The sequence below is a fragment of the Ursus maritimus genome, unplaced genomic scaffold, assembly GCF_017311325.1.
Source record: "Ursus maritimus isolate PB19 unplaced genomic scaffold, ASM1731132v1 scaffold_11, whole genome shotgun sequence".
Classification (NCBI taxonomy): Eukaryota; Metazoa; Chordata; class Mammalia; order Carnivora; family Ursidae; genus Ursus; species Ursus maritimus.
Genome location: NW_024423453.1, coordinates 64,192,813 through 64,203,936, shown reverse-complemented (window position 1 = coordinate 64,203,936; position 11,124 = coordinate 64,192,813). Strand labels below are relative to the sequence as shown.

The 11,124-nt window shown below is 34.7% G+C and overlaps 1 protein-coding gene across 7 annotated transcripts in view; it reads left to right on the top strand.

The window, feature by feature from the left end:
- The window catches only part of HMBOX1 (homeobox containing 1), a 177,776-nt gene that overhangs the window by 126,074 nt on the left and 40,578 nt on the right, over positions 1-11,124 (top strand). For all 7 annotated transcript variants that reach the window (XM_040626467.1, XM_040626466.1, XM_040626465.1 and 4 more), the window contains exon 6: positions 6,085-6,238. In XM_040626467.1, the coding sequence (XP_040482401.1) occupies positions 6,085-6,238 (154 nt within the window). The remainder of the gene's footprint in view (positions 1-6,084; positions 6,239-11,124) is intronic.

Below are 11,124 nucleotides of genomic sequence, written 5' to 3'. Positions count from 1 at the left end.
CAGGGAGTTTGCCTCTCCCCCTGCTTATGTTCTTTCTCCCTCTCTCTCTGTCAAATAAACAAATAAAATCTTTAAAGTAAAATAACCTTTGATTTTAGCTAAAGAATTATATTGTTTCTTCTTCATGGATACTTTGAAACTACTATTCTATTTGGATAAGAAGAACTAAAATTATGTTAGCACCTAAAAATAGCTTAGCCACTGTCTGGTCATTAAGTGCTTATAGTACATGAGAATCTGCTTTGCAGGTCAGTGCAGAAGTGATTGAAATCTACCTAAATGTCCCTCAGTCACAAACTGGTTATCTGTACAATGAAATAGTGTGGAGGCTATATAGCTATTTTTTTAAAGGAGGGCTTTGTATGAATTGAATTTCTGTGTAGTAATATCAAATTCATAAGTGAATAAAGTAAGGTGCAAAACAATAGATATAGTATACTGTCACTTATATAGAAGGAATACATACACACATACATATGTATATATATATATATGCTTTTGTAAACACAGAACATCTCTAGCAGGCTGTATTTGGAGCTAAGGAAGGCTCTGTAGAGACTCTGAGAGACTGGAAATACAGGATGGCAGGGAGACTGTTAACTATATAATCTTTTGTGTCCTTGTAAATTTTGTACTTGCACTATATATTCAAAAGGTACATATAAAGTTTCATGAAAAGGAGAAAGGGAGGAAGAAGGTAAAGAAGGAAGGGGGGAAGGAGAGAGAGAGAGAGAGAGGCAAAAAAGAAATTAATCTGCCTTGTTAACAGCTTTCAAGATAGAAAAAAACTGAAGAACCTAGGTTCACATAGTCCAGACCTGCTTATTGATAGGAAGTTCTTTTATTTCACAAATTTTACTTGCTCATCAGAATAAATGTAAACATTACCGTCCCATTGCTATATTCTGGGGGAAAATGTAAGCATTTAGAAAATAAATAAAAAATGTCTGTATATTCTGTGCTTCTATTCTTGGGCTCAGTGCATTTCTCTCTGTATACTATGATTGAAGTTCTTCTCTTTTTCAACCTCTTCACTCTGGATCCATTTGGATACAGAATTTTTTTTTTTTTTTTTGTCTCTCTTTAAGTGGACTTAGCAAGAAAAATAATAGAGTGATATTTAGGTTATTTTTACTGATAATCCAATAGTTATAGATATATTGTAGTTCTCTGATAAACAGACCCATCATTAGAATTTCCCAGCATACCCCAAAGCCTGCCAAAGAGTATGAATAAAATAGACTGATGGAAACTGATCAAATATATTTTAACTTGTTTCTTATGAAAACATTTACAAGAAAATGCCTATTTTTTAAAAGAAGTGGGTACTAAATTCAGCATGGTTGACATCAGAAACCCCTTTATTTAATCAAATTAAGCTCAGCAGTCTTTTCCCTTGTCTAATTTAAACATTACTATAGCAGACAGGGTTTGCTGAGTTCCTCTTGGCTCATGGCACTGATTCTGCCTATTTCTAAATTAAATAAAGTTTGCCAGGAGACTCATACAGAAAGCACATGAAGTAAATTTGGAGATCAAAAGTAATGGCCTCCTCCCTTCACTATTGCAGAGTGTCAGAGCCTCAGGGAAATCATGTGTGTGTCATACGGGATGATGAGAAATTTTTTTTTGGTGAAGCTAGTTTCTGTGAATGGGATAGTAATGACATGCTTGTAGTCATATTCTATTAGTGGACTGGCAAAGGCTCATTCAGAAGTAAATCTGGTAAGAAAATTATCATATATACAAAGAGAACATTTATCAAAATTTAAAAATCTATCAGCAAATTAGGAAGAGACTTTTTTTTCCCTCTTGGATTTAGAGTTGCTAGATAAATGTGCAAAATTTTGCTCTTAATGAGAGCACAGATACAAGATGGAAAAAAAAATATTTCTGTAAAGAAAATAGGTAACACGTTTCCTGTGGGAAATGTTCCCACATTCCTGCATTCTAGTATCTTTGTATTTTTCTGTCAGAGTCTATAATTTTGAACCCATTCTTGGGTTATTCATTGCTCTCCATCCACTTTGACTAAAGCAAGATTAACTAAGGTTTCTAGAACAAATCTGTGTTTATTGGAGTGTTTACAGAATGCTGCTTGTGCTATTTTTAAATACTTCTACGTTGAAAAGAAAAAGGAGCAAAGAAAAAACCCTCAAAAGTAATGTGGTAGTATTATGTTTCAAATTCAGTATGTTTACGAGTTTGAAATTATTGAGTTTCCACCCGTCTGTGCATAGTTGCCTTGATTTCTTTTAAAGTAATTTATTTCACCTAAATTTCCTTTGTATAGAAAAATTGGATAATATAGAATATTATAAGGAAGCATAGTTACATGACCAATAAACCCCAATACCAAGAAAGAACCATTATTATCAGTTAATTTATTTTCTTCAATCTCATGATTAAGATTCTTTGTATTCTTTGTTTTATTTTTACCCATTTATCACTCAACTAAGAAAACATGCCATGGTTATAATGTAGCCTACTAATTATAATTTACTGACCTATTTCCTGTCTTTCACCCACCGAAGCCCTAAAATTATCCTTTTACCAGAAGCCAGGCTTTGGATGAGAGGACCTACTGCCTTACCCAGTCTGTTTTTACCTCTGTCTTGTTCAGGCATGATAGCTGCTTGGCTCTGCTTTGGACCTCTTATCATGGCTTTTGAACAAAATTTATATAATATAACTTAGGTATATTCCAGAGCCCTTATTATGCTGAAATTCCTGCTTGCATTCAGAAAAGTACCAAAACAAAGACTTCGAACCTTCCAACCCTGTATTTTCTCCTTATGCCTAAACTTTGTTCACTTTGATGCAAATGTAATGTAACTGTAAAACTTTGATATAAATTCAGCATGTAAATGAATGAGTACGGCTATGTTCCAGTAAAACTTTATTTAAACTATGGCAGCCGGCCACAGTCTGCCATATATTTAAGCCATGAGTCTCTAAAGCATTGTGTGATGACATGCTTGTCCGTTTGAGGAAGAAGTTAAATATTTACTTTATGTCACACACATCAGGAAATCATATATCTGTTAAGGGTTTAAACAATAAGAAAACTATAAAAATATTCTGAATGATACAAAACATATTGACCACAAAAGAAGAGGTTGACAAATGTGCCTACATAAGATTTAAGATCAGAAAGCACACCATAAATAAAGATAAAAGACGAATGACAAACTGGAAAAAAAGTTGCATTCTGTGTGTCTAGCAATTGGTATTGTTTCAACACACCAGTAAGATGAATAACCCAAAAGAAAAGACAAAAGATATAAATTTACAAGAAAAGATATATAAAGATATATAAAGTAAACAAGAAAAGATGCTCATTCTTACTAATAGTGAAATCTCTATGTTAGGGGAAGTTTTTCTGCCTGCCAAATTTATAAATGTGAATAATTAGTAATACTCATAATACTCAGTGTGTTGGGAAATGTGGGGACATAAACAACTGGAGATGGTTATAATGTCTTACATTTGTTTTATATTATTGTGCAACAGATTACCATACAACTTAGTAGCTAAGAACAGCAAACATTTATTATCTCACAATTTCTGTGGGTCAGGAATCTAGGAGTGGCTTACCTAAGAGGGTTCTGCTCAGAGTTCTCATGAGGTTATGGTCACGCTGTCAGCCAGCTAGACAATCTGCCACTGACCACTACCTTTGAGTGTTTGCAGGCCCCAGTTTCCTTCCTGCCTGTTGCCAGGGATTTCAAGTTCTCTCCACGTGAGCTCCCTGAGTGTCCTTACAACTTGGCAGCTATTTTTCCCCTGAGCAAGTGATCTAAGAGAGCAACTAAGACAGACACCGTGGTGTATTCTATAATCTAATGTCAGAAATGACATATCATCACTTCTACCATATGTTATTGGCCACACAGACTAATCCTGGTATATAGTATGGGAAGAGACTACACAACAGGGTGAATACCAGGAGGCAGGGATCCTCTGGAACCATCTTGGGGGCTGACTACCACATGGCTGTATTAGTACTTTATGCCTAGGGCCTTATTTCTCCCTGTCTGCTGGGTTATACAGTTCTCTATATGGTGTGTGCTGCAACTGGAACACCCAGAATTGCTTTTTTCCCCTCAACTGTGGCACCTGGGGGCTGGCTGGGCATCTTTCACCGCATGTGGCTAGTTTGGGCTTCCTTACAGTATCATAGTCTCAGGTTAGTCATAATTCTTATATGGCAACTGTCTTCCCCCAAAACCAGCATTGCAGAAGATCTAGTTAGAAGGTGCAAAGGGTCTTATGACCTAGACTCGAACTGTTTCCATTTTCTGTTGTCAAAACATGTCACAGGACCAGCTTAGAATTCAAGGGCCTGATTAGCAGGAGGTGCGACTTATCATTGAAGGGCCATCTTTGGAACCTTTCCAGGAAGTTATGCTTTGGAGAGATGATGCTGGCTTATTCTAAAGCTAGTTGAAGTAATACAAATTGACCCGATTCTGGATATACTTTGAAGATAAAGTTGACAGGGTTTGCTATGGACTAGATATATGGTATATGAGAGAAATAGAGAGGTCAAAGATGAATCTGAGAATTTTGAGCCAAGCAATTTGAAGAATAGGGATGCCATTTACTCAGATGGGAAGGGCTGCAAGACAACAGGTTTGGAGAGGAAAATCAGGGTTCGTTATATTGGGCCTCTATATAACAGAATGCCTATAAATATGTAGCTATTAAGGGGGATCTACAAAGAGATCTGTATGTAGGAAAGTAGAAATACTACCCAAGGTATTAATTACAAGGTACAATAAATAAAGTATGACTCTTGTTATGAAGAAATAAATATGTATTTATTAATATGTGCATTATTCCACATAATTCTAACAATTTCTAACCTGTCTTTCTAGGGGTGTATTAAGAGTTTGTATATTATTCCATAGGCAGTGGGAACTTTTTGAAGGCTTTTGGTCAGTGGAATGCTATGATCATAATTATGCTTTGGGAAGATGAATTGAACAGTATAAAGAATGAAGGAACAGTGGGAGATCCAGGGACTGAACTCTATGAACACATTTAAGTTCTTTGAAATAAAGTCTGCAGAGGTCAGAGACAATGTTTGGTTTTGTTGTTTTTGTTTTTTGGGTTTTTTTTCCTAGCTTCTAACCTAGAGCGAGCCAAAAGAAAGGGAGTAGGGGAGTTGATAAATGGTGAACTAATGAATACATGCATCATCAGCAGTTCATTGTTTGAGAAAAGGCTAGTCTAAATTAATAAAATATCCCAATTACATTTTCCCCCATTGGTTTTATTACATTCAAGAGGTAACAGAAAACAGTAGAGCTTTAACACTTAGTAGACCTATGGAGATCTTAGGTAACTAGTAGACTAAAATTATGTCAAATACTACCTTACTGTCTGATGCTATATTTGACTTTTTTTCTTTGAGAGTTTACAACAGTTAGAGTTATTTTAAATTCATCTCCTGCATACATTCTTTAAGGGCTCCATTTTCTCAATAACAAGAGCCCTTTGAGTGGTAATTAAAGGTTCTGATAGTATAGTGTATATTGTTCAAAAGATTAAAACCCTCAGATAGAAATTTCAAGAAAGATTTTTCAGAAGATAACTCTGATTAAGTTGTCATTGGTCCAAAGACCATACTTCCCTTTTCCCCTAAAGAGATAGATTTTGGGCTTTGGTTCAAAAGATGACATAAAAAAGGATAAAAGACAAGTGACCCAAAAAAACAAAAAAAAGACATTACAAGGTAATTATTGATAAACTTTTTAAGGAAGAGTTTTTATCCCTTTGGATTTTTGTTTGGGTCAAATTATCCCCCCCACACACACACCCACAGTGCAAGTTACTCCAGTGCCCGTAGCCTATGGCACAGAGGCTAGACAGTGGTTTCAAGGCAACATTTTGCATTGGCATGGGGCAGGCACCATGAGAGGCCCAGGGGTTGTTTTTTTTTTAAATGTAAATATCGAATGTATTTGGCTTGCAAGTTCCAATGGAAGGACAAAAATTTATTGTTGTTGAGTTCATTATATTTGTCATTGATTTTAATAAATTGCAAGATATTTGCTAAAAATGTCTTGTTTATTTCAGGGGCTACACTAAGTATGAGACCAGCCCCCATTCCAATAGAGGACCCAGAGTGGAGACAAACACCTCCCCCAGTCTCTGCCACATCTGGCACCTTCCGACTACGGCGAGGGAGTCGATTTACCTGGAGAAAGGAGTGCCTGGCTGTCATGGAAAGGTACACGTGTCCTTTCCCATGAGCAATCTCCCAACCTTAGGAAAAAGAGAAACCTTAGATAGATTTGGACACTTTCCAGACAAGTAATTTGGGATCCAGGTTCTATCTCTAAATGTATTTTGGAGTATTATAAATGCTATATTACTGAAATAAGATGATTTTACCATTGAGAAGTCATAAAACTGGAGTTAGCACCTATGAATATAACTTAATGTTCTCAGTAATTTCGGAAACTTTAGAAGAATTTTTTAAATTTAAATCTTTATATTGTTTTTGGAAACACTCTTCAAAGTCTTATTTTCATCAAAAATATCGAATAGTTATAGAGGAGGCTGCTCAGATTTTACTTCTTCAGTCAGAAGTATGGCTTAAAGGAGCTTAGTCCGAAAGGTTTGAAATACACATTTTTACTTTGATTTGGTAATTTATTTTCTGACTATAGCGCCAATATCTGATCCATAGTAAGTACTCAGTATGTTTTGGACTGGAATTAGACCTTATCTTCAGTTTTCCTATCTGAAATGGTATAAATTAATTAAATATGATTATTAAATGTTCAGTGTATTTAGGATGGATCCTGTAGTAGAATTATCCTTTTAGTCTCCTACTTACAAGTAACGTGTATGGAATTTTGTTTCAATGGAGAGTTTTATATTCAATAGGTAATGTTTTCCATTGGAAAAGTATTTACTTCCTAAGATTAAATATAGAGAAAAAGAATATATTAGGCAAAGGTAAAAACAATTGAATTTTCATATTGAGATTTCACAATAATTTAAATAATGGAAAAGAATGGAATTGAGTGTTTAAAAACTGGGTTTAACTTCTAAGCTGACATAGAATACATATTTACATTGAACCAGCTTCACTTTTTTTTTTTTTTTTCACAATTATCTAATCTGACCAGTCGAATGGCAAACTGGAAAGAGCATTTGACTCAGTTAAAGACCTGTAACCCGGGTTTGGCTTTGCCATTTAACCGGCTGTGCAACTTTGTTCAGGTCACACACTCTGAGCAGTAACTTCTTCATCTATAAAATGAAGTGTTTCAATAGCCAGTAGTGAACCATGTCATCCAGGACTTTTGCCATCTCTCTTTCTGCCTCTTTCCTGATTATCTCCCAGCTCATTAGACATTAGTACCTAAAATAGAGAGAGATTGAAAATGCCAAATTTGAGGCCTTGGTTTTTGTTCTTGTGATTGGGTTGAAATTAAAAAGTTTGCTTAAAGTAGCCAGAATGAGACTGTAGATTATTCATTGCTGTTATCATATGTTGCTTTCCTTATTCTCGTTATTGTAAATTCTAGTAGAGGCCATTCATTGAATAACAAGTCCTTATATGCTTGAGCAGTAGAAGAGTAGAAGAGCCCTGACATTTACAGTCTGCTTTATTTTTCTCATCTAGGATCTTTGATTCTTCCAAAAAATTTCTTCAGAACTTACCACATAACAGATACGAATTTAAATAATATCAAACTTTAATTATTTGCAGCAGTATACGTTTTCCTCTGGTAACAAAATAAACTTTGGTATTAGTTTCTAGTTGGTGTAAGTTCTAATTTTGCTACTGATTGAACCATTTGATTTTTTCACGAAGACACCAATATACATTTATCACATAATGTCAGTATGAGGAAAGATTATTGTTAAAATTGGTAATATTAATAATGATAGGTGATATTCCTAATGCATTTTCAAAATTGAACCTCGCAAGCTTTGCAGTTATTTTTTTTTCCAAAGCAACAAAAACTACCCACAGAATCACAGTGATCAAATTTCAGTTACAGAAATATTGAGGGGTGCCTAGGTGGCTCAGTCGGTTAAGCATCTGACTCTTGATCTTGGCTCCAGTCTTGATCTCAGGGCTGTGAGTTCAAGCCCAGCCCCCCTAAAAAAAGATATGAGCATTTACCCTGTGTAAAACTCCCATTTAATCTTAATTTTCACCTTCTGGCCGTAATTTTAATTAATAAATGTTTTTAATCCAGGAATTGCTTATCTTTGGTCTAATTTTATCTTACTTGGCACAACCAGTAAGAAAATATGTCGTTTATTCCAGTAGTTGCAAAAATGCAAAAGCCTCTCAGAGTATTTAATAGCAGTGGGTCATGGTATGATTTCATTCTGTGAAAGTGGAACTTTTTCTTTTCTTTTTTTTTTTTTTAAAGATTTTATTTATTTATTTGACAGAGATAGAGACAGTCAGCAAGAGAGGGAACACAAGGAGGGGGAGTGGGAGAGGATAAAGCAGGCTCATAGCAGAGGAGCCTGATGTGGGGCTCGATCCCATAACGCCAGGATCGCGCCCTGAGCCGAAGGCAGACGCTTAACCACTGTGCCACCCAGGCGCCCCGGGACTTTTTATTTTCTAACATGGAATATAAAATTCCCTGGCCTCAGAGCAATGCATGATGTTTTTCAGTACACTGAATAGGTAATAAATATATATGCACTGACTGTAAAGCCAGCAAAGTACTAGGCTTACTCAAAATATTAGTATAAGTCCAAAATTATTCATTCTTTATAGCATACACCAAGACAAATTTCGAATGAATCAAAAAAGTGAATCCATATAAAATAATAGAAGAAAATACGGGTACCCTGGAAATGGTGGAGTTTTTCCTAACTAGGACTCAAAATCCAAAATATGGGAAACGTTTGATAAATCTGATTATATACATTAAAAGAAAAACTTTGGGGAGAAAAAAAATGTGAGCAAAGTAAAAAAAGAAAAAGAAAAATTGGAAAAAATATTTGCTGCATATTATTATCCCTGATGTATAAACAACTTTTAAAAGAGAGAGACCACCAACTCTGTAGAAAACTAAAGATATCAGCAGAAAACCAAATGCACACGCCTCCTAAACATATAAAAAGATGTTCAATTTAACTTATAGTAAGAGAAATTCATATTAAAATTACACTGAGACACTATTCTTCTCCTATCACATTGGCAAAAATCCAAAAGTTCCATAACATTTTTTATTGATTGAGCTATAGGGAAATGGGCACTCTCATACATTGCTTGTGGGAATGCAAAATGTAGCAACTTCCATGGACAGGAATTTGACAGTATTGGGAACAATTACCCATGGATTTGCCCTTTGACTCAGCATTCTCACTTCTAGAAAATTATCCCAGAGATAAACTGACAAAAGTATAAATATAGCAGCCCTGTTTGCAATAATATCAAAATATTGAATACAACCTTTGTGTCTATTGGTAGTGGACTGGGTGAATAAATTACAGTGAATCCATACGTTGGATGCCCAGGTTCAGATAATAACAGTGCTATGAAGCAGCAAAAGGAATTAATTTTCCTTTCTACAGAATGAAAATCATACTGTGTCCTTCTGTACCATCACTACTAAATATTTTGTAAGGCTTTTTTTTTTGTATTTTTTTAATCCATTGGAATGAATACTTTTCTATATACAGTGATCTTCAGAATATAATGTTAAAAAAACCAGTGTCAGTTGTATATAGTAGGCTATCGTTTATGTATTTGTTTATAATTTGTTTTAAGATGAAGGAATACACCATAAAATAAATAAAGTGGTTACCAATAGAAGAGAAAAAAAAACAGATTGGAGGGGGCAAGAATAGAAGCTCGACTTATCTAACTATACCATGTTTTCATATTGGGACCATGTAAATATTTTATGTAATTATAAGACAAAATTAGGTTGAAATGGGGGGAAGGTGACTCCTAAAAATAACTAAAATGAAACAAATGTGTGACCTAAACATTCATGAACTGTATCATATAACTTTATAACAGTATTTTGACTATGCTTCTTGGTCGGATACAGTTTAGGAATAAAAAGAACTACAAAAAAATCTTACCTTGCTTTACTAATGTTGGTAATATTGTTACTCAGGTACTTTTTTTATTTGTATAGATACAGATATAGGTAAGACAATCATGGTGTTATTAGTAGTCAAATTTTTCAGTGCAAAACAGATAAACATAAAATATCAGTAAAAGACTAATTTTGTATATGTGTGTGCATATACAAATTTATCTTGATTGTATTCTTTTAATAACAGCCTTATTGAGATACGATTCACCTAATAAAAGTGTACAATTCAGTGCTTCTTAGTGTATTTACAGTTATGCAACCACAATCAGATTTAGAATATTCTCTTCACCCCCAAAAAAACTCTTGTACCCTGTAGCAGTCACTCCTTTTTCCCCCATCTTCCCCAACCCTACATGACCATTAATCTGCTTTCCCTGTATATAGATTTGCCCAGTCTGGACATTTCATATGAATGGAATCATACAAACATGGCTGTTTGTGACTCACTTCTTTCACTTAGTATGTTTTCAAGGTCCGTCCATGTTGTAGGTCATTTCAGTATTGCATTTCTTTTTGTCGCCAAATAATAGTCCATTGTGTAGATATGCCATATTTTATTTATTCATTCATCAGTTGTTGGACATTTGGGGTTGTTTCTACTTTTTAGTTATGATATTATCAGTAATGCTGCCATCAATGAAATTTGTGTACTAGTGGAATTGCTGGGTCGTATGGTAACTGTGTTCAACCTTTTGAGAAACTGCCAGACAGTTTCCAAAGCATAGGTACCATTTTATATTCCATCGAGCACTGTATGATGGTTCCAGTTTCTCACCAGCGCTTGTTATTGCTGTCTTACTGGTTCTGATCTTCCTAGTATATGCAAAAGTAGATTCTCATTGTGGTTTTGATTTGTGTTTCCCTAACCAGTGATGTTTGAATATCTTTTCATATGCTTATTGGCTCTTTCTGTTTCATCTTTGGTGAAATGTCTGTTCAGATCATTTGCTCTTTTTTTAAATTGGGTTATTTGTCTTTATATTGAATTGTAAGTTTTCCTTATATGTTCTAAGTACAAGTC